The sequence below is a fragment of the Chelonia mydas genome, chromosome 2, assembly GCF_015237465.2.
Source record: "Chelonia mydas isolate rCheMyd1 chromosome 2, rCheMyd1.pri.v2, whole genome shotgun sequence".
In the NCBI taxonomy this organism is placed as follows: domain Eukaryota; kingdom Metazoa; phylum Chordata; order Testudines; family Cheloniidae; genus Chelonia; species Chelonia mydas.
In genome coordinates this window covers 119687301-119711819 of record NC_057850.1, presented here as the reverse complement: position 1 = coordinate 119711819, position 24519 = coordinate 119687301, and the positions used below count along the sequence as shown (strand labels likewise).

Genomic DNA, 24519 nt, shown 5'->3' with positions numbered 1-24519 from the left:
TCAAAGCTAAACACAATCAAGGAATCAAATCAATGATTTGATCATACCAAAGCACCGGTGTTGACTGCAATAGACAAGAACTAATGCACCGCTGTAAAGATGTGAAATGATGCTACTGGACTTCTCAAACTGGATGTGCACAAAAATGGAAGGCTCGGATGCAATCGTAGTCATTCAGCCTGGAAGACCTTGAAAATATCTTTCAGGCTTCCTGCACCAGTTTGACCTGGGGCCTAATGGATGCATACAAGATGTAATTTCTAGTATACTTCTCCCAGGATCTGACAGCTTCAAGCAACAATCTCCCAACATATCTCACATCCATTCAAGACAAAGTCTTCCCCAGGAAATACAAGTAGTGGTCAGGTCTGTCCATCACAGGAAACTTATGGTCATTGGACCCACTTGGCATCTCTTTAAGCTGCTGAGCTACTTCCCATTATTTTTGAGTTATCTTATTTTTCCTTCAAACACACACAATCTATGCCCCTAAAAGACTTCAAAAATAAGCTAGCAAGCAGGAAATTTATCACTAGAAAAAGACAGGATAAGAGTTACTCAAAGCCAAGAACCAGGAACAACTTTGGGGGGGTAAATAAGAACACCCTATTAAGTAAAGAGGCGAATGTACCTGCAATAAAGGTGACGAACACCATAAATACTATAGAAATAATGGTGTTGTGGAAAGAAAGAAAAAGACTGGTTGAAACACTTACTGGTCATTATGCTTCATGAGCAGACAGGTACTTATTACCTTCTGATTAAGTTGTTTATTGGCCCTGAACTTTGAGCTTGGAATGTTCCAACCCCAGTAGCATAGAAAACAGATTCCCCACTCATGATCGATAGCAACCTCCTTATCTTTTCAGATATCACAATTAAATTTAGGGTCAATTTCTGCCCTCACATAAGTAAGCACTGCTCTCATTAACTTCAATTTGAGCTGCATACACACACCCAAGGTCCAGCTGGACTATTAGAAATTAAATTCTCTACACCAGTATAATGCACAAACTTCATTTATGCTCAGGACAATAAAAAGACTAAATTATTCAAAAAAGTTAAAGTTTTCCTTAAATTTAAAGAAGAAATTTCCAATCTCACATAGATCTGCTTTTTATCTATTTCATATCATATAGTATGTACATGTGATTTCCCTTTACTCTGACTTCCAATATGCCCATCAAAATGTTATCTTAGATGTGTATACTATACTGTAGTACCTTTTAAATAGAGTGGCATGAAATATTTTTCATTTCAAATTTTTTCTTGAATGTTAATTTACTTACCTTAAACTGCTCAAGAATCTGAACAGCATTTGTAAACATGCTCTCAGCTTTGAAATGAGCACTATTATTCAAATAGTCCAAAGGCAGAGTTCCCTGCAAACATTAAACATGAATTAACACGATTCATATTTGGTCAAATAATCCAAAACTAGACAAAACAAAGTAAAACGAGTTACAATTACTCAAATATCTATTGTTATAAACTACAACAAATACTCTTCTTATAATTATTCCTCTGTATCAGACCTAATCAATATAAGAAGTATAGTATAAGATATATCTTTCTCAAACCTCACAGAAAAAAAATTCTGAACAGAAGAACATATATTTTATTATGTAATTTTTATGCAACAAATTAACAAGCCAATAAAGGCTGAAGAAGTGAAGCTTAAAAGTAACTAAAGTCAAAGGATGATCTTTTGGCAGAGAACTGTGATGCAGAAGATCTCGGGGACAATCCTGCTTCCAATCAAGTCAAAGAAAGCTTTCACCAACTTCCTTGATTTTAGGATTGAGCCCCTGGGGGCTATTACTGGTTGGCCACATATTTGAAGTGGAACATCAAGTAACTCACTTAACCTCTGTGCCTCAATTTCTCCATTTGTAAAATAAGACAGCACTTGCACAGAGATCGTCATTCAAAGATCTCTAAGCACTTTACAAAGATGCACAGATATATCATAGAATCATAGAATATCTGAGTTGGAAGGGACCTCTGGAGGTCATCTAGTCCAACCCCCTGCCCATAGCAGGACCAATCCCCAACTAAATCATGCCAGCCAGGGCTTTGTCAAGCCTGACCTTAAAAACTTCTAAGGAAGGGGATTCCACCACCTCCCTAGATAACGCATTCCAGTGTTTCACCACCCACCTAGTGAAAATTTTTTTCCTAATATCCAACCTAAATCTCTCCCACTGCAACTTGAGACCATTACTCCTTGTCCTGTCATCTGCTATCACTGAGAATAGTCTAGATCCATCCTCTTTGGATCCACCTTTCAGGTAGTTAAAAGCAGCTATCAAATCCCCCCCCATTCTTCTCTTCCATAGACTAAACAATCACAGTTCCCTCAGCCTCTCCTCATAAGTCATGTGTTCCAGACCCCTAATCATTTTTGTTGCCCTTCGCTGGACTCTCTCCAATTTTTCCACATCCTTCTTGTGGCGTGGGGCCCAAAACTGGACACAGTACTCCAGATGAGGCCTCACCAATGTCGAATAGAGGGGATCGATCACGTCCCTCGATCTGCTGGCAATGCCCCTACTTATACACCCCAAAATGCCATTGGCCTTCTTGGCAACAAGGGCACACTGTTGACTCATATCCAGCTTCTCGTCCACTGTCACCCCTAGGTCCTTCTCTGCAGAACTGCTGCCTAGCCATTCGGTCCCTAGTCTGTAGCGGTGCATTGGATTCTTCCGTCCTAAGTGCAGGGCTCTGCACTTGTCCTTGTTGAACCTCATCAGATTTCTTTTGGCCCAATCCTCCAATTTGTCTAGGTCCCTCTGTATCCTATCCCTACCCTCCAGTGTATTTGCCACTCCTCCCAGTTTAGTGTCATCCGCAAACTTGCTGAGGGTGCAATCCACACCATCTTCCAGATCATTAATGAAGTTATTGAACAAAACCGGCCCCAGGACCGACCCTTGGGGCACTCTGCTAGATACCGGCTGCCAACTAGACATATCATTATCTCTATTTTACAATTTGGGAAAGTGACATACAAAAAAGATTCCCCCCCCTTTTTAAGCCCTATGTTCAATGTGTATATTTTACAGTAAATATGTTGTGTGTTTTTGCATCTTCATATGAAATCTCTCCAAAAAACAAAAGTCCAACTTTTAACTAGTGAGCAGAACCTTTTGTTACACTAATACGAAGTAAGTATTTTTTGAATTATTACAAGTTCTGGGCCCCTTAATATTCTCACTTTGTTCTTCTCCTTTCTTAATCAATCCATGTACCGTCTACACTATGTTTTCAAAATGTATCTGTTTCCCTCTAAAGGTTCAGATTCTTTCCTGTGCCAAGATCAACTTAGTGCAAGAGAATGGAGCCAGGCTGGAAGGGAACTGTTATTGCTCCCTAAAGGCTTGTCTACACAGGGAAATTCACCAGCATAGCTTATTTTTGTAGAATAAAGTCATTTTTATTCCCACACAGAGTGTTCACCTGGGGGAGGAAGGGGAACATAGCTACTGCGGAATAGTTATTCCAGTATACCTATGCGGTCAATTTCCCCACGTAGAAAGCCCTAATTCTCAGCCTTGTGACTCTCCAGCCCCAGCCACAGCATAAGTTAACGAATCCCATATGAATGTGCTTTCTAACCTACAACATCAGCTGGCAATGGTCTTCAGAGATGTTCCAGTGACACCCTCTACTTGGGTTTAGAGGAAGAGTGGCATAGGAACTGATTAAGCTAGCTTTACACCAACAAAAAACTCTCCCAGCACTAAGGAGAGTTTCAGCTGACCACATATGGAAATGGACCAGAAGACAGAATCTGTCCAAAGTCTCCAGAAAAGTTTTTTACGTTTTTTTTTAATATACGTGTTTGCTTTTTTCCCTCTTAACTTTTGTTATGTACTGTATACACATATGTGAGGTAAGCAATATAAAAGCAAATTAAAGCTTTAGTTGTTAATTAGGGCTAAATAAAAAAAGTTTGTTCTGTTATATGAGACAGCCACTGACCGACAGCAATAAGGAATACAAATAGATAAACTGAAAGGTTAAAAAAGGAGATCTATCCCAAATAAGAAATCAAATAATCAACTAACCTAATGAAATAAAATATCATCTCAAAATATCTCAGTAAACTAACTAATTAGATTAAAAATAACATTAAACTTCAGGAACTTTTTTTTTTTTTTAGTTTCAGCTCTTACAATTAAAAATAAAGAAAAAGAACGATAGCTCATACCCTATTGTTTCTTTACAGAAAATTAACAGAGTATTTGCATGGTTTAAGTAAAAAGGTGGCTATTTAATACTTTCAGAATTACAGGTTACAATGGATCAACTACTTTCATCATTTAAAATATGTTACGCATTACAAAATAATATTTAAACGCAGATTGTATCTGCTTAGGCCTTAATGCTGCCAGTACTTATGCTTAATTTTACATCCTTGACTAGTCCCCATTAACTATGGAAAAAGTTTGCAAAATTATCTTTTTTTCCCCATCTTCCCCCCCCCCAGAACATGCAGCCTTTTTTAAAGTAAAACTCATGTTTTTGTATTTCTTACCACAGAATTAAGGGGAAAAGGAACACCAATAAGGGAAGCCATCAGCGGCGCTATATCAGCCTGTGAAAACAAAAATGTTCTCAGTTGAGCATGCTTTAAAATGTTTAAAGTGTTCATAAATTTAGATTAATTTTAAGAATATACTTGTATTTTGAAATGTGAATAGTATCATATCTGTTAGAATCTATCACAGCATTAAAGCACTCCAGCAAAGTAATATTTTTCAATGTTTAAAATAATGCTCTTGATTCTGAATGGAATTTGAGTTTTCAGATCGAGTTTTAATGTTTTATCAAATTAAATCCATTTGATAATTCAACAGATTTATTAAAATTTCACATTTAAAAAATAAATTCACTTTTAAAAGTGCATTAAAAACCCTACCTTTTTTTTTAATTCAAAATTCAATATCTCCTTCACTGTGTTTTATTAGAGAATTTTATCTTTTTTTTTTTTTCCATTATTTTCATCAAGGTAAGAATTATTTTCTTCATACTTTTTTTTAAAGTGGCACACTAAGTATAATATATATAAAAAGCAATTCTTAATCCCTTGTTATTAGAATGTCAGCCATTGACCAACTTTTACTATTTAGACTAGGTTCCGATACCCTTAGTCATGTTGAGTTCCCTCTTATTCCATCATCTGGATCTTAGTCAGAGGTGAAAGTAAGCCGGTGAACTGTACTGGGGCGGCCCAGCTTCCCCAGGGGGCAATTTAAAGGGCCTGGGGCTCCCAGCAGTGGCTGGAGCCCCAGGCCCTTTAAATTGCCTTCAGAGCCCCGGTGCTGGAGCCCTGGGGTAGCGGCTGCAGGGCTCCGGCGGCTATTTAAAGGGCCCGGGGCTCCCCTGCGTCTACTGCCCCGGCCCTTTAAATAGCCGCCGGAGCCCCGCCACCGCTACTCCAGGGCTCCGGGGGCTATTTAAAGGACCGGGACGGTAGAAGCAGGGGAGCCGCAGGCCCTTTAAATAGCCCCCAGAGCCCTGGGGTAGCGGGGACTCTAGGGGCTATTTAAAGGGCGGGGCTCCAGCTGCCTCTGCTGCCCCGGTCCTTTAAATAGCCGCTGGAGCCCCGCTGCTTCCCCAGGGCTCCAGCGGCTAATTAAAGGACCAGGGCAGTAGAAGCAGGGGAGCTCTGGGACCTTTAAATAGCCCCTGGAGGCCCAGGCTGCTGCTGCTACCCCGGTGGGGGAGGGGGGGAGGAGGAGGAGCAGAAGGAGGGGGGGCTCTTACTTTACAGGGTGGGCTGGGGCTGGCTCTGACCCCTCAGCCCCGCCCCTTCCACCTTAGGCCCCGCCCCTTCCACTCGACTTATTTTCACCCCTGATCTTAGTATTGTTATCATTTCTATTTTCCTTAACATAAAAAGACTAGAAATCAATTTCCTTAGCTACACTGTGTAAATCTGGAGTAACTCCACTGAAATAAATGGAGTTACTTCAGATTTACGTATGCACCAGAAGAGAATCTGAGTCACTACTTGTAGAAGGCAAAACACTCAAAGTCATACTGTACCATTGATTTTTAAGCAAAACTCCTCACTGGAATTTCTAGTAAGGAGTTCTGCTTAAAATGAATACACAGCAAACGATAACATACTATTTGCCACAGACAAAACTAACTTTATGTTTCCAAGTCAATTATCAAGTACACACTGAAACTGAGGACTCCTTTCTACACTTATGTGGAAAGAAGATTTCACAATGCTTACAGACCTAAAGACTTGTATTCCTTTTCAAACGTGCTTGCCATGGCCCTGCTTTCAGTAGTTTCTACTCTAAACCTTCTTTTTTTGGTTGCTCATAACGTTCTAAAACTTTCACCTTCTAGGCTGAATTTCCCATCCTTGGCCCCTTTCCTGAAAGTGATTTATTTTAGTTGAAGCAAAACTGTTGCTGAGTTCCCGAAAAGTTAAACAAATAAATAAATAAAAATAACTCTTCACTGTTTTTTTTTTTTCCATTACAAAGAATTTCTTGCTATATAATTTATTCGCTATATTGCCAAAACAGCTGGGGACAGAGTAATAAAATTCATCATGAAAACAGACCTCACTGAGAAATGCCTTTCAGTATTCCAGTGAAAAGTGGTTTTGATTTGACCAAGATAGCAGCATTTGAAAATTACATGCAGCACAGGCACTGAAATGTGCAGGTTTTGAAGGCCACACTGCACAGTCAGGCATGGCAAACTTCTTTGTACAGTGCAGATGATCATGGGCTGAGGCAATTACCACATAACATCTTGCTTCAGTCCCTGAGCATCTTTATAAGGTGGGCAGGGAATGAGCTACAGGCTCAGCTCCAGCAGAACCTGCAAGGTTCACAACGGTTGGCGAGGACTGCCATGCACTTCTTAAGAACCCCTTTCTAAAGCCCTTAGACGTTATGCAAATTCTATATGACTAGAGGAGTGGGGTTCCATACCACAGACCTTTTAAGGTGCACGAGACAGGGCATTCAAGTGCTATAGAAATTACATAAATTATTGCCAATGTTTTTAAAGTTTGCCTGTGTCAGTATAATCACACAGGTCTTGTACTCTTTCGAAAACAGTATGATGTGATCGTGTCCTTAAAAACTGCATTGTAATACATACAGAGAAAGGGAAAGTAGCACATAATGGTTGCACTAATTGATGCAGATGACAGCTCTGAGTGTCTGAGGGTGGAATTTTTCCCAGACATGTAGTTTCTGAGGGCAGTGGCCTATGTCATTTAATATTTAAGTGGCAAACTCTGGAAAAATATTATGTTAGCACAATCGCTCATTCTTTCATAAATTTCTTTATAAATCTGGTGTGGGAGATTACATTAATTCAAAGAGGAAAGTTAATGAGCTTTTGAGTAGGATACATTTAGTACCTGGTTGACATCCAGCCTCTTCCAATTCTCCAGTTTCCATTCTAAAAGCAACAACAGAGCACATGAGCAGCTGATCCAGGCAGATTTTAGAGCAGTGATACTCAGACTGAGGCTCACAAGCGGCTCTTTAATGGGTCTCCTGCAGGTCTTTGCAACACATGATATTAAAACACCGTGTGATTTAATTATTAACCAGTCTAAGTTATTAACCAATCAGGATACTTTTACTATGCTATTAACCAATTGTAGTTGATAAAGTAATAATACTTGGTCAGTCACTTTGCTGTGAGAATAATATAATTAAATATTTCTACTGTCATACTGTTTAAATATGAATATATAGTACTATAGTAAATGAAGTTATCAATTCACACGACTGTGGCTCTTTTCGGTAATGTTGATGGCTAATTTGGCTCCTGAATCACTGACATCGGTGTATCACCATTTTAGAGAAATAATTAATTTGACTCTTAATGAGTTTCCAGTACTTTATGTAAGAATTCTTTCCTCCTAAGAGAGACTTATACTTTGGCTTCAGTGCACAGGTCCAAGGGAGAGAACAGGCAGAAAGAACAAAATGAATTTCTTTCAGCTTAAATTTTCTTTCATCCATAAGGAAAAACCACTGGCTATACTTGTGATCTGAGTCATCTGGAAGGAAATCCCCCCCTCCTCCTCAAATCTATGTATCTGTATAACAGGGACAAAGATGCATAACTTCCTGAGACAACTAAATGATTCAAAGTGAGATTTGGAAACGGGGTATCTGTATCTCATAGGCAGCTCTGAAAACGTAAACCTCTAACCCCCAGAAGCACCTCCTTAGCTCACGGGCACTGAGGCGTAGATTCAGTATTACAGGAACTCCTCACTTAATGTTATAGTTATGTTCCTGAAAAACGCAACTTTAAGCAAAATGATGTTAAGTGAATCCAATTTCCCCATAAGACTTAATGTAAACGAGTGGGTTAGGTTCCAGGGAAATTTTTTTCACCAGACAAAAGACTATATTATATATATACATACACACACACAGTATAAGTTTTAAATGAACAATTTAATACTGGTACACAGTGATGATGATTGTGAAGCTTGGTTGAGGTGGAGGAGTCAGAGGGTGGGATATTTCCCAAGGAATGCCTTACTGCTAAATGATGAACTACAATTGGCTGAGCCCTCAAGGGTTAACTCTCACACTCTACAAGGCAGCAGGAAAGGAGGGAGGGCAAACAGAGACAGAGACACACACCCTGTGTGTGTTTGAGAGATAGAGATGCGCATTTCCCCTTTAAATATGAAGAGTGGGGTCAGAAGTACACTGCCTTCTTAATTTGATCAGCAAGCTGAGATAGACCACAGCTGCAGCTGATGCCTAAGGCAGCATCTCCCTCCCTCCGTGTGTCCCCCCCTGCTCTATGTAAGACGTGGTAAGTGGGGTGCAGGAGCACAGGGGAGGGGGACATCCTGACATTAGCCCCCCTCTTCTTCCCCTCCCCCCCACACAGCAAGCAGGAGTCTAGGGGAGCAGCTCCAAGGCAGAGGGCAGGAGCAGCACATGGCAGTGGGGGGAGGGACAGCTGAACTGCCCGCAATTTATAGCCTGCTGAGCAGCTGCTGTACAGGGAACTTAGGGGAGCGGGGAGCTGATAGGGGGGCTGCCAGTCCACCCTGGTTCCAACCACCCACCAGCTAGCTGCAACGGGCTGCTCTTCCTGCGAGCAGTGGACAAAGCAGGCGGCTGCCAAACGAGTTAGAAGGGAGCATTGGAAAACTTAAACGAGCATGTTCCCTAATTGATCAGCAACGTAACAACGTTAACAGGGATGACTTTAAGTGAGGAGTTCCTGTATTTGTGGCAGACAGCCAGACCAGGCTCAGAAAAATCCTATTGTTTAACAGCCCAAGACATACCAAAATGCTGGTCTGGACAAAGTCAGATTTAATTATTTACTGCTAGCCAATTAAGGTGCTGACCTCATATAAAGGGCTCTTTTTCCACCTGGCCCCAAACAGCCTCCAGTCTATTGTATGTACATTTTCCTCTTTAGAAACCAACATCAAACTCGGAGGGGGCTGGGGGCCATTTTAAAACTTAAGTTAGTAGTTTATTTTTTCATAACTGCCTCTGTTTCTAATTTTTGAATTAGTCCTCCTAGTGGTGATGTCATGAGCAGAGGAGAATAGGCAGTTTACCCATCTTTTTGCACAAGCCTTCCCACAGTAACAGAAGGAGAAGTAGGGGAAAGTGACAGGGGTTGAAAAGAGCTGTTGACTGCGACTAGCATTTTAAGCACAATGCCATGTACCCAGTCAAAGCAGGTCTCAGACAAGGTCTCAGACAGGGTGTTAAAATGCCAGTGGCAGCCTCTCTTTACTAGGGAGCTGAACTTATGGTATCAATCGGGGGGAAAACCACTTTAAGTTCCCTCAGTATAGATAAAGCCTGAATAGATCAGATAATGTCCTCCATCTGCACATGCATCTTCCACTGACATAAATGGATACCACACAGAGATCAAAGGCAGAATTCTGTCTGCTACATCAGATGAGTTAGACAGAATCAGTTCACCTTCACAATAATTTCTATTTAATAAAGTTTGTAACTAATATGGTTCTTCATAAATGAAAGCGTAAATCAATCGAATTTATTACAATAATCAGAGAAGCACTGATATAACATAATGAACAGTTCTAGCTCAGTCTGTTATTATTAAAATAAATATTAAAAATCCTAGTCATTCCCCTGTCTGGGCCTCCCGATGTCGCCTATGTACTCTATTTTCTTTAGACTATAAATTGCCTGGGGCAGCTCTATTCTGGGTCTTGTACTGTGCCAAGCTTATTCTCATTGCTTAATTCGAGTGATTTAAGGTCTGATTATTGGTGTATGTTTTTTCTCTGCTCTCAACTCACATACAACAGCTATATAGCTTAACAGTAAGAAACATATTTACAGTTAGTTCCCATGGTAACACATGAAGTTCATTATCAGTATTAGTCATGTATTCATAGTGATATACTTATATCAAAATAAACTGAATTCATCTCCATGAGAATCTCACCTATATTTCTGTTCCCTGTTCTGTAATAGAACAATTTTGTTTACTCATAATAAGACAACAATAGTGTAGAGGAGACACAAAACTGATGGGTTGACTACTCACACTGCAGTTCATGGAGGCTGCTCCGTTAGAAACTTTTGAAGCTATGAATGCAGTACTTTCCCAGGAAAATGCTTCCAAAAATACAACACTATTTATCTCTCTCTCATAGCTTTTTATGGCACCCATAATTAGTTAGATCCAAGAGCTGCTGGGACACTGGAGGGTACCTGCAGAACTGCCCATGGTAGGGTTGGACTCATAGGGGCACAAAAGAGAAACACCTTGAGAAAAACACCCTCCATCTAACTGCAGACCATGCCTTTTTTGATCTTATCTGCCATTTCAGGTGGATAAAGCATGGGCTCTGTATAAGGTGCCCATAGTAATTTTCTTGCTCTTGGATAGGGCTTACTGGTGGACAGTACACAAACACTCTTACCCTGCTCTCCAGATTCCTAGCTGAGGTCTGCTGGGCAGTCAGCCACAAAGGGAATGGAGGGAAAGTAGTGTCAAAATATCAATTAAAAAAAAATGTGGGGGCAGGAAGTTGCTAAGGCCCATCCAATCCAAAGGAAAAATCTTCTATAATATCCCGTAGATAAGGCACAGAAACAATGTGCAGAAACAGTGAGCCTGAGCTCGCTATATAAGGGGAAACTCTGGTTCCAGAAGCTTCTAGAAGAGCAGCCTCCAGAAGCTGCAATAGGCAAGGACAACCCATCAATTCTAGGTCTCCTTGGAATGGTAAAATCTGTATGCGAGAACAAAATTCTGCTCCTACTGAACTCAATGCCAAAACTCGAATTGACTTCATTGGGAGCAGGCCCTAAATCTGTGCAACATTCATTTCACCAAGGAATCAGAAAACAACTTTTCAGAAAGAAGAGAATTATACAGGAGTCATTATGATGGCTAAATGGATAATGCTATGCGTTGCACAAAGCAGACACTGATATAGGTTTCAGAGTAGCAGCCGTGTTAGTCTGTATCCGCAAAAAGAACAGGAGTACTTGTGGCACCTTAGAGACTAACCAATTTATTTGAGCATAAGCTTTCGTGGGCTACAGCTCACTTCATCAGATGCACAGAATGGAACATATAGTAAGAAGATATACATATATATATATATATATATATATATATATATATATGTGTACACATACACACACACACACACACACATACAGAGAACATGAAAAAGTGGAGTAAGAGGCTAATTAATTAAGATGAGCTATTATCAGCAGGAGAAAAAAACTTCTGTAGTGATAATCAAGATGGCCTATTTAGACAGTTGACAAGAAGGTGTGAGGATACTTAACATGGGGAAATAGATTCAATATGTGTAATGACCCAGCCACTCCCAGTCTCTATTCAAACCCAAGTTAATGGTATCTAGTTTTCATATTAATTCAAGCTCAGCAGTTTCTTGTTGGAGTCTGATTTTGAAGCTTTTCTGTTGCAAAATTGCCACCTTTAAATCTATTACTGAGTGGCCAGAGAGGTTGAAGTGTTCTCCTACCGGTTTTTGAATGTTATGATTCCTGATATCAGATTTGTGTCCATTTATTCTTTTGCGAAGAGACTGTCCGGTTTGTCCAATGTACATGGAAGAGGGGCATTGCTGGCACATGATGGCATATATCACATTGGTAGATGTGCAGGTGAACGAGCCTCTGATGGCGTGGCTAATGTGATTAGGCCCTATGATGGTGTCACTTGAATAAATAAGTGGACACAGTTGGCATCAGGCTTTGTTGCAAGGATAGGTTCCTGGGTTAGTGTTTTTGTTGTGTGGTGTGTGGTTGCTAGAGAGTATTTGCTTCAGGTTGGGGGGGCTGTCTGTAAGTGAGGACTGGCCTGTCTCCCAAGATCTGAGAGAGTGAGGGATCATTTTTCAGGATAGGTTGTAGATCTTTGATGATGCGCTCAAGAGGTTTTAGTTGGGGGCTGAAGGTGACAGCTAGTGGTGTTCTGTTATTTACTTTGCTGGGCCTGTCCTGTAGTAGGTGACTTCTGGGTACTCTTCTGGCTCTGTCAAGCTGTTTTTTCCACTTCAGCAGGTGGGTATTGTAGTTTTAAGAATGCTTGATAGAAATCTCGTAGGTGTTTGTCTCTGTCTGAGGGATTGGAGCAAATGCGGTTATATCTTAGAGCTTGGCTGTAGACAATGGACCGTGTGACGTGTCCTGGATGGAAGCTGGAGGCATGTAGGTAAGTATAGCGGTCAGTCAGTTTCTGGTATAGGGTGGTGTTTATGTGACCATCGCTTATTAGCACAGTAGGGTCCAGGAAATGGACTGCTTGTGTGGATTGGTGTAGGCTGAGGTTGATGGTGGGATGGAAATTGTTGAAATCATGGTGGAATTCCTCAAGGGCTTCTTTTCCATGGGTCCAGATGATGAAGATGTCAACAATGTAGCGCAAGTAGAGTAGGGGCATTAGGGGACGAGAGCTGAGGAAGCGTTGCTCTCAGTCAGCCATAAAAACGTTGGCATACTGTGGGGCCATGCGGGTACCCCTAGCAGTGCCGCTGACTTGAAGGTATATATTGTCCCCAAATGTGAAATAGTTGTGGGTGAGGACAAAGTCACAAAGATCTTTTTCTCCTGCTGATAATAGCTCATCTTAATTAATTAGCCTCCTACTCCACTTTTTCATGTTCTCTGTGTGTGTGTAGATAGATAGATAGATAGATAGATAGATAGATAGATAGATAGATAGATAGATAGATAGATAGATAGATAGATAGATAGATAGATAGATAGATAGATAGATAGATAGATAGATAGATAGATAGATAGATAGATAGATAGATAGATAGATAGATAGATAGATAGATAGATAGATAGATAGATAGATAGATAGATAGATAGATAGATAGATAGATAGATAGATAGATAGATAGATAGATAGATAGATAGATAGATAGATGTATCTTCTTACTATATGTTCCATTCTGTGCATCCGATGAAGTGGGCTGTAGCCCACGAAAGCTTATGCTCAAATAAATTTGTTAGTCTCTATGGTGCCACAAGTACTCCTGTTCTTTTTACTGGTACAGGTGTGCTGTCAAACTGTTCTTTTACTGATATAGGTGTGCTGTCAAACTGTATTACTGGCTTAGCAAGAATCTGATCAGCCTTTAGGGGAGGCAACATACAGGTGAAATGACTGATAAGGAGAAGGCTGTCATCTCAGAGCAAGCAGTGTGCCTTCTAGCCGCATGAGGAGAACACCAGTCACTCCATACCAAATTGGATAGGGTAACTCTCTGTTGCAGCCACTGCCTCAGGTAACATCCACCCTTGATGGGGGTGATGGAACAACGAAAAACTCACTAAACCGCCAAGGAACTGTTTGCATAAACAGAGAATAAAACATTTGCAGGCATTAGAAGCAATTGTGTTGTCTCCTATGGATTCTTGTACATCTGAAAAATCCAAAAGGATTGTAAGCAGTTGCATGACATTAAGCGTTCTCCCTCCTGATTTTTGAATATTATAATTCTTGATGTCAGATTTCTGTCCATTTATTCTTTTGCGTAGAGACTCTCTGGTTTGGCCAATGTACATGGCCACTTCCACCTTAACTGAATTGGCTCGTTAGCACTGACCCCCACTTGGTAAGGCAACTCCCATCTTTTCATACGCTCTCTACGGTATTTTCCACTCTGTGTATCTGATGAAGTGGGTTTTAGCCCATGAAAGCTTATGCCAAAATACATTTGTTAGTCTCTAAGGTGCCACAAGGACTCCTCGTCGTTTTTTCTGATACAGACTACCATGACTACCACTCTGAAATCTGTCACTAAGTAAATGCTGCTCTGAAAGCGACCCATCCAGTGTTCTTTGGTTAGGAGATTAGTGACTACAATGCAAGCCGTTCAATGAGGGAGCGTTTGAAGAAGTGTTTCAGGGGACTGAAGCATAAATGTGGAGGAAACCCCTCAGATGAGAGAACAAAATATTCCCCATAGTCGATAACCATTGTCTTTCCTCCTTCCATAGTGGGTATCTATTTAAATACCCAATTCACCCACAGTCTATTTACATGCTCAAACACTTCCATCAGAATTTCAGTTAAAATACAGATGAAATTGAAAAGAATCTGAGAACTAGATCAGGCAAAACTGGGATAGCAGATACCCAGTTTTACAAACTGGTCTTTTATAGTAAAAATTTATGTTTTTAGGGCTATACATTTTGTACTTAGAAGTAGTAAGTGTCCTAGGAGTTTCTAAGAAAGACAGGATAGGTGAGGTAATATGTTGAACCAGCTTCTGTTCGTACAAGGTACAAGCTTTCGAGCTACACACCATTCCTTTTCAGATCTGGGATACATTGATTTGTTTCCCCAGACCTGAAGAGGAGCTCTGTGTAGCTGATACGCTTGTACCTTCCATCAACAGAAGCTGGTCCAATAAGAGAAGGTTGCTCATCCTGTGCAGTAACTGTGGTTCTTCAAGATGTGTGTCCCCATGGGTGCTCCACGCTAGGTGCACCCCACATGCTTCAGATCAGAGATTTTAAGTAGCACTATCCATTCAGCTTGCATTCGCGAGCCCTGCAGCCTCATGCCCTGTACTATGGCTCTACAGAGCTGCATGAGTGAACTGCCATCAGTTTCTTCTAGACCACAGAGCTCCACTGTAAAGAACTCTGAAGCACAAGGAGGAGGAGGGCTGGTAGTGGAACATCCACAGAGGAACTCATCTCCAAGAACCACAGCTACTGCACAGGCTGAGTAACCTTCTCTTCTTATCTGAGTAGCATCTCTATAGGTGCTCCACTCTAGGTGACTACCAAGCAGTATCCTCTACAGGGGTGTGGGACTTAGGTGTTGAGTCAAAGACTGAAAATAGTACAGTAGAGCTAAACATGGCACCAGAAGGTGAGGCATGAGAATATATGAATATATGAATGGAGGTCCAAGTCACTGCTCTACATATTTCCATGCCAGGGACGTTCTTAAGAAAGGCTATTGAAATAGAGATCTCATGGAGTGAGATAATACTCTAGAAGGAGGTTGGAGATCATGAGACTGATAGCAGTAGGTAATGCAGCCACATATCCATCTGGAGAGTCTTTGCTTGGAAATTGGAGATTCCTTAATTCTGTCCACAATGGAGAAACAATCTGGGAGTTTTTCTAAAGGGCTTAGTCCTATCTATATAAAAGGCTAATTCCCTCCCGACATCAAATGTATGTAATGCCACAACTCCTTTATTCTGGTGTGTCTTAGAGAAGAAAACTGGAAGATAGATAGGTTGGTTTATGTGAAAGTCCAAGGATACCTTTGGTAAGAACTTAGGATGTGGTCGCAGTGTGACCTTATCCTTAAAACAAGACTAAGGGGAGAGGGAGGTAAGAGCCCCTGTCTCTCCAAATCTTCAAACAGAAGTAAGGCTACTAGAAAAGCTGTTTTCATAGACAAGTGCAGAAGGAAACAGGTAGCCATAGTTCAAAGTGGGGCCTGATAAGGCATCTGAGTGCCAAGTTGAGGTCCCATGCTGGTTCAGGGAATCTGATTTGTGAAAAAAGGTTCTCCAGTCCCTTGAGAAACCTCCTTGCTGTAGGATGAGTGAAGATGGAGAAACCATCTACTGTATGATGGAAAGCCATAATAGCTGCCAAGTGCACTCTAACAGACCTTAGAGACAATCCTGTCATTTTTATCTCTAGTATTTAATCCAATATAACTGATAACAGAGAGGATGTAGATGAAAGATGTCTTAGGTCACACCAGTGACTGAATCCTATCCACTTTTGCACATAGGTACCACAAGTGAATTGTTTCCTACTACATAACAACACTGTCTTTACATCCAAAGAACAGGTTGTTTCTAACCCTGCATACCATCTATCAGCCATGCCTTAAGTCAAAGAACCTTGAGGTTGGGGTGAAAGATTTGACTGGCATTCTGAGACAAGATGGGGAATGGTCTGGTTGACAAAAGATCAAGCTGGATGAGGTAAGGGAACCATGTTTATGCCACATCGGAACTACTAGAATAACCCTGGCCTTGTCTTTTCTTATCTTGATCAGCACCTTGGCCATCAAGGGAATTGGGTGAAATGCATACAGCAGGCCTGAACTCCAACAAATTTGAAAGGCATCCCCCAAGGAGTGGTGACGCGCTCTGCCTCTCAAGCAGACCAGGGAGCACTTCTTGTTCTTAGCTGTGGCAAAGAGGTCTATTTGTGGGATGCCCCAATACTGAAATATGCGGTGGAGTATAATGGGATCTATCTCCCATTTACGATCTTCCAAGAACCACCTGTTGAGGGCAGTTGCTGTGATGTTTTGTATGCCTGGAAGGTAAGCTGCGGAGATATTGATCTGGTTTTGTGTGCACCAATTCCAGAGCCTCACTGCTTTGGCACGGAGGGAGTGTGATCTTGCTTGGTTGATGATGGTTGATATAAAGCATTGATGACATGCTGTCCATCATGATCTTCACATATTTGCCCCGATCAGCAGAAGGAAATGGAGACAGGCATTTGACTGCTCTGAGTTCCAGCTAGTGGATGTGCAGAGTGGACTCGAGAGGAGATCACCTGCCTTGAACAGTGTGAGTTTCTAGGTGGGTTTCCCATCTCAGTAAGGATGCATGACATTGGACATGGATGAGCAAAGGAGACCCCCCGCACAAACATTGTGAGCATCCTTCCACCAGTCGAGGGAGTTTTTCATGACCAAAGGCATCAAGACTAGTTTGTTCAAACTGTGTTTGGTTGGCAAATAAACAGTTCTATGTCACTGACTGGGATAGCCTCTTGGCACAAAAGGCAGCATTTAAAACCAGGAGAACTGGGCATGCCCTCCCAGCATTTAAGTTCCCCTGAGGGGAGAAAAAAAAATAGGCACAAGGACAACAGTCCCTATCATAAAAGTATAAATAAAATCTCTTCTTTTTTTCAAATATTTTTTCCATTTTTAATTTTTTTAACATTTATAAAATTAGTACAACTAACACAAAGTAAACATTAAGAACTACCACTAAGTAACTAGTAAGATACAAGAAAGAAAAAATACAGTTGAGGTAAGCTCAACTCTGACACTGCTGAGACTCAGTCTTAGGCTGAGGCAGTTGAGAAGGAACTGCGGGTGATTTGCCCACGTAACCTTATATAGCCACCATGCAAGGCAGGAGGCTGCAGAGAACGCATGCACAGACCAAATGGATACTGCTACCTAAAATATCTGATCTGATATGAGGCACCTAGAGTGGAGCACTCTCGAAGAAGAAGAAAAGATTACCTCACCTACCTTGTTTCTCTCTTATCCAGGGACCAACATGGCTACAACTACACAGAAAACTACACCTTGACATTTCTGGCAGTTCAACCTTCATGACCTAGCCCTCAAAGTCAGCCATTTTTGCTTACTGTCAATATATTTATTTTGTGGCTTATTTTCAAACCTACTGGAGATGCACTAATTACTAATGTAATTTTGTGCAAATACTTGATCCTAAAAAGTGAAATGTTGGCATCATCTATACCCAGAGTAGTCAAATTTATTTAGTCTCTCACACCATTACTCTTCTTAAGCATATGGCAGAATGAAAACCTCAGGACTACTCATTTTTGCATCTTTACTCCCATCTCTAATGTAGCCGGACAAAGAATATAGCAACATAGAAACTTGCTACCCCATTGATCCTGAGCAATCTTAGACCCTCAGGAGGTCTTGAGAAATGAAACAAGTACAAAAATGGAGCACAAGAGAAAAAGGAAAGGCAAGCCAAGTGCATGATGTAATATCTCAAAACATGCATGGCAACACAGAACCCCAATGACGTTTCAGTAGTCCAGTACATTAATATACCATGTATTTAGAATATTAAATATGAACTCTATATTAGCACTTTGCAAGCACTGCATAATTTTTCTGAAATAAAAAAAAAAATTTAAAGGGAAAAAAAGAAAACATAAGGAAGGGTCAAGGCAGTGCTTTCTTTTACTCCAAAAGCACAACTACCTTAAGTTCCACCACAGCCACAGAAAGGAAAATGAAACAGAAGAGCCCCCAATTTGCAGAAGAGGAGTGTGGGAGGAAAGCAGTATTTCCATGGCACATCCATTTCTTCAACAGAGAATACGGAAGTCTCTCTGTGCAAGAGACATGCATTTGGGGCTCAGGAGATTTGGAAACCGTGGGCTGTTGTCAGGAAGGGCTAAAGCCAGGAATATAGCTATGCTCTCCACTGTATTTTGTTCACCTGGAAACCTGCAGGATTACCCAACCAGTATTTTATGCAGGCAGTTCCACCCTTTTAAGAAACTCTTTGGGGATGGGGAGTATATTCAGGCCATCTGCAAAAAACAAGACCATGGCAGCATGACTACTGCTATGCTATGGTGGGGCTACAAGAAAGTTTGGAATCAATGTAAAAGTATTTGGCTTCTGTGCAGATAAATTAACCTCAGAGGCATCCTCAGAACCATGCTTCATCTGGGACATCCAAAGTTTCTGGGACTTGAACATCCTTCTCATACCTGTTGGGAAGCCCTTGATATGCTGATTGGAAGGTAACTCTGCAAGTGGGATTTTACTCATGAGACAAGCCTTCCACAACCATCACCACATACTCCCCCAACCACCCCTTTTTCTTGTAATGTAGAATACAAGGTACTCTGGGGCAAATTCTGCCTTTGTTTTCTTGCTTACAAACCTTACTGCTCCATAACTTCAATGCAGTTTAAATCGGATAGATGTGAGGTTCAAATATTGCCCTTTCCCTTGAAAAGTAGTGCAACAAAACAAAAAGTAATTTCTTTTAATGTAATTTGGTGATTTGTTTACATACCTTTTAAAAATTCATCTTCAAAGAACTGGGATGTGACTTTCTGTGGATAATTCACTCCAGCTCCCCAAGCAATCAATGGTGTTAAAGTCTCTGAGGGATGGCCAGCTCCATGAGAGCCTACAGATATGACAAACCAAACACACAATGACTTGATAAGCAAGGCAAATAGTGCTCTCACAGAGCCAAGTTTAAATTTCTGCCTAGAAAAAATATCCTGTCTATATTCTTCAGGCAGGCTACACTAGCACCACATGTTATTTTACTGGAATGACAAGAGACATTTTAGAAACCTTTCTTTTAAAGTGTGCACTTATGTAGTGCCACCCATTTGAGAATCACAAAGCAATTTACAAACATTGGCTAACTTCAGCTTCACCACACCCTCTGAAATAGATATTTTTCCCATTTTAAAATACGTGGAAACCAAGGCACACGGAAATTCCAGTCAAAAATTTCAAATTTGAGTGCCCAAAGTTAAGCATTTAGGCTCCAAACCTTTGAAAACATATAAATGTACTTAACTTGCATGCGCCAATGAAACCAAAGGGACTACTCAGGTGTGTAAAGTTAAACTTGTCTATAAATTTGGGCAAAGGGTCTTAGGCACCTAAATAAGTGACTTGATTTTCAAAGGTATAAAGTATCTGCAGCCTCCACTGTCCGTCTCCAGTGGTGAAAGGTGCCCACTGAACAAGCTGGGGAAACATAGGTGCCCTGTCCCGTTGCCAGTGTACCTTACAAAATGCATTCTACAAGGTGTGCGTGTGTGCGCGCGTGTGTATGAGAAGGGTTTGAAAGAATATCAAATTTAATTATGTAATTAAAGATGAAATCTTAATATATATGCTCCAGAGATAGAGTTGAGGTTGCGTGTGTGACAACTGGTAGGGTACAAATGAAAGGTTGAAGTTTGCTAACTAACTCTGCTTTCTTTTAAGCTGCTTCGAGCCTAAGAACCTGCAGATCTGGGAAGGATTTGTGGATTTAAGCCCCTACACACAAAGTTCTCCCACTTCTCTCTGTTTTGATGACTGGATCAGAGCCAATCAGTGAAACTGCTAATCCAAGAAGGATGGCAGCTTGGGTACAAAGGAAAGTTCATATGCAGGAGCCTTCTGAAGTTGCTGCAGCAGCTGCTCAGTTTCTACAACTACTATAAGGACTCGGGATGTACCACTAGGGTTTGGAAGTCCCCAGACCCAAACATCAAACGGTTTCCAAGAAGACTTTCTTCCCCCCAGACAATGGCCTGAACAAAGGGAGAAGGAAAAAATTTCCAGTGGAAAAAATAAAGAAATATTTTTCAGGGGAAAGAATTCCTTGAAAAAGTCCTCGCACAGAGAGCAGAAGAGGCAACATTTGCTCTTCTCTGTAGAGCACAATGACTGGGATAGAATCAGATGGGAGTTTTCAGTTTCAAAAAGGGAGCTCTGCCTCCATTCATCAGGCATGAGTTAGGACCTCTCTCCAGTGTAGTGAATCCATCACAGGAGAAAAGTAAATTTTAGGGTGCATTTTTTTTGTTTTAAACTGACCCATGAATGTGTGCCATTGCCTTACTGAGTAGCCACATGACATTCATTCTTATTATCCCTTTCCTCTCACCTAGCTCTTTGCCCCTTATGTGTGTGTCTCTGACCATCATTCCTGTGTCATGTCAAAATTAGACCATACGCTCTTTGTGGCAAGAACTGTGTCTTTACTTGTTTTTGTCAGGTGCCTAACACATGTTGAATGGACTCAAAATAAATAATAGCACAACTGTTAGCATAAAAAAGTAGGGGTGGAAGTGACTTCGAGAGGTCATCTAGTGCTGTGCCAGGACCAAATATATCTAGATCATCCTCAACATGTATTTGTCCAACCTGTTCTTAAAAACCTCTAAGAATGAGGATTCCATAACCTCCCTTGGCAACCTATTCCAGTGTTCACTATCCTTATAGTTAAGGAGTTTTCTTCTAATAGCTAACCTAAATCTCCCTTGCTCCAAATTAAGCCGATTACTTCTTGTCCTACCTTCACAGGACACAGAGAACAATTAATCACCATTCTTTTTATAAACAGTCTTTAACATATCAGGTCCCTCCACCCCAGTCTTCTTTTATCAAAGCTAAATATGCTCTTTTTTTTGTTTTTGTTTTTTAACATTTCGTCAACAGGTCAGTTTTTCTCAACCTTTTATCATTTTTGTTGCTCTCCTCTGGACTCCCTCCAGTTTGTCCACATCTTTCTTAAAGTGTGGCACCCAAAGTTGGACACAACACTCCAACTGAAGCCTCAACAGTGCTGAGTGCAGCAAAACAATTACCTCCCATGTTGTACATACAACACTCCTTTTAATACACCCCAGAAAGATATTAGCCTTTTTTGCAACTGCACCACTTTGTTGGCTCATTTCAAGTTTCTTCCTTTCCTTCTACTTTCAAAGGCGTTGCGTCGTGATCAATAACCTCCAAGCTAAAGAGAGCTACCTGGAGAATCCCTAAATATTTTTCCAGGATTCCAGATGCACTTTTCACAAAGCTAGTTAATTTTCAGCTTGTGAAACAAAAATCAAAAATATGCATTAACAAAAAAGCTAAGTCAGGCTTAGGAAGATGATAGTGACACCCAAAGTCTTTCTATTGTGGTGAATGCTGCCTGTAAGAACAAAGAGGAAAAATATATTCTAAAATTCAAATGTGCCAACATAAATGTCATCTACTCAACAATAAAATGTAATATTCAAACAGACCTTTGTTCTGCATATGAGCAAATGATAATTGGACTGATTGCTTTCAAAGATAGGCATAAACAAACTCTTATCCTCTCTGGTGGATTATTAGGGAGTAAACAAATCCTGTTATTCCATCTCGGAACAGTTTGTAGTTTTATGCAAAAGGCATTAATCAACTCTGTATTTTACTCCTGAACTGTACCTGAAACATCAATGATTCACAATGCCTCATGCTAAGAATTATAAATATACTGCTATTCAAAACAAATAGCTTCCAAGGATGCTGGGCAGGAAAGTCTCCATGGCTTACCACCCATTAGAACAGAATCTTCCTTCAAGAGGATTAACCTTACCTCAGAATTACAGAACGCTAATGGTAACCATTTATTCTGCCATACTTCCAATTGGACACACATAGGACTGGCCTAGTGAATGCTCAAGTAAACCCACATTCTGCATCCCCAAAGATGCAGAAATATATAACACCATGAGTTATTGCAGTTATTTGCCACATAGTGCCAGCCTGATACACAAACCCCACTTGTAATATTTGGCAACAAAAATACAACATAGTACTCAATTTGATTACATCGCTGAAACCAAATGTTTCTTTGCTTAAATGGGGCTACTCACAACAAGAGAAAACCTTAGAGGAGATCTTGAGCACGCTCTTTTTACCCTATTTAGTTTATGGTCCTCCTCAGAAGGCTATTAGATGATACAGATGCTTTCTGGAAGACAGATTCTTTACATGAAAGTTGCAATCTCTTTCCCCTTGAAGTCTGACTGTCACCATAATGGTACATTTGATCCAGGTCCACAAAAAGAAAGACTAAAGTTTCTCTGAATCTCATATGTCTTACACTACAGCACAACTGCTGCCAAGACCTCAGACTAGTAAAATGTACCTCTTTTTTGGTAGCTGACATGATTATTTTATGGTAATTAATTTTGTTGGGGGAGGAAGTCATAATTTATCAGTCTTTAAGAGAGCATCTAGCCAAGCGTTTTCACACATAAGATGAACATGCCCTTTGGTGTAACTGATAACAACATGTATTAAAAGGACTTTTACCACACAAAATATTTTAAGTAGAAAATGTGAAGTGATCAAAGAACATATGCATTAACATAGCTTTTTGTATGCAACTGGAAATTAACACTAGGTGTGTCCCCTTGTGTTTTTATGGGGGTTCAGCTAGTCTCAACATAGCTTTAATTAGCTGCACAGGACAGTTTTTGACCTTTATGAAAAGGACGGAGACTCATTTAAATGGAAACTCCACTACAGTAAACTTTCTTTCTCCATGAGTCCTGAACTCCATCACTACAGAATCTTCTCCTCCTCAGCCAAAGTTGCAGTGAGTCATTTGGCCCCATACAAAATCAAGCACCTGGCAGAGTGGAAGCAGCAGAGCCTTCATAGTGAGTGAAGCCCCCAAACCTGCTCATATTCTAAATAATCAGGAATTTGCCAATAATCTCAACTGCTAAGTAACTTTAGAGATTTAAAAAGTATCACCCCAATCTGTCATTCCATGGTCAGAAGTTAAGATAAAGGCAGTTTTTCCATCATTTCCATAAAAATCCTCAAGCATTGAAACAATGTCGTTTATGCCATCGTCAACTTTTCTGATATTGTCCTTGTATTCCCTATAACAAGGAAAGAAAAATATATTATTTGATTTACTGTGAACTTTGAATTACAGATGGCGGAATACACTGTATATGGTAGATTACTCATTGTCATTAAGGCAAGCCTCTTGATTAGAGCCAACTTCATGATTTACATGGCCTCAAGCTGTCAAAGGGAATCTAGAGGTGTCTCTTGCTTTCTCTAGAGCTGATACCGGGGGGCAGTTGAGTTGACCTGCTGCAGTGTGGTGTGGAGGGTTCTTGTACTGTTTGTGTCTATTTAAGGTCAAACTGGCCTTTGACAGAGGACTCTGGAATTTAGTAATCTTCAGTAACTAAGCAGGTGGATAAGTGTGACAGTTCTCAGGTGCCCAGGACTGAGAGTCAGTTTGTTATCCCCTACCTCTAGCGAGAGATAGCCTTGCCAATGGCTGGGTGTTAGCTCTCTAACACCACCAGCCTGTTAGTCATTCAAGCACTCGCCTTTGGCCAATGCCAGCCCTGTCTTCACCTTGCATCTTAACAGCAGGTGCACCCCAGTCCCCGAGTCCCTTTGAAGAGTTCTCCTGTGATATCCAGCCTGACACTGACTACTCTCAGAAATCTCAGAACCTTCACCCCCAAAGAAGCAGTGTATCCCAGTTTACTGGTTTTACCTTAAACCACCACTCCCATAAATCACATGGCACTTGTGAGCACTTATAATAAAACAAAATTAGGTTTATTTAAGAAAGAATAGAGAGTCAACTATAAACAAGAAAGAGTGGTGGAAACAAATGGTTACAATACAAAAGCATAAAATGCAAACCTGGGTCTACATTTATTAATAGTTACCTCTCCTATCTAA

At 40.7% G+C, this 24519-nt stretch overlaps 1 protein-coding gene across 13 annotated transcripts in view; it reads right to left on the bottom strand.

Annotated features, from left to right (window-relative positions):
- PIGN (phosphatidylinositol glycan anchor biosynthesis class N) overlaps positions 1-24519 on the bottom strand; it is a 137449-nt gene that overhangs the window by 71549 nt on the left and 41381 nt on the right. For all 13 annotated transcript variants that reach the window (XR_006288737.1, XM_037893285.2, XM_037893287.2 and 10 more), the window contains 5 exons: positions 23560-23690; positions 19322-19438; positions 7406-7446; positions 4544-4603; positions 1290-1382 (listed from right to left, as the gene is read on the bottom strand). Coding sequence is in view for 12 of the 13 variants with exons in the window: in XM_037893285.2 (XP_037749213.1) it covers positions 1290-1382; positions 4544-4603; positions 7406-7446; positions 19322-19438; positions 23560-23690 (442 nt within the window). In the remaining variant the exon portion in view is untranslated. The remainder of the gene's footprint in view (positions 1-1289; positions 1383-4543; positions 4604-7405; positions 7447-19321; positions 19439-23559; positions 23691-24519) is intronic.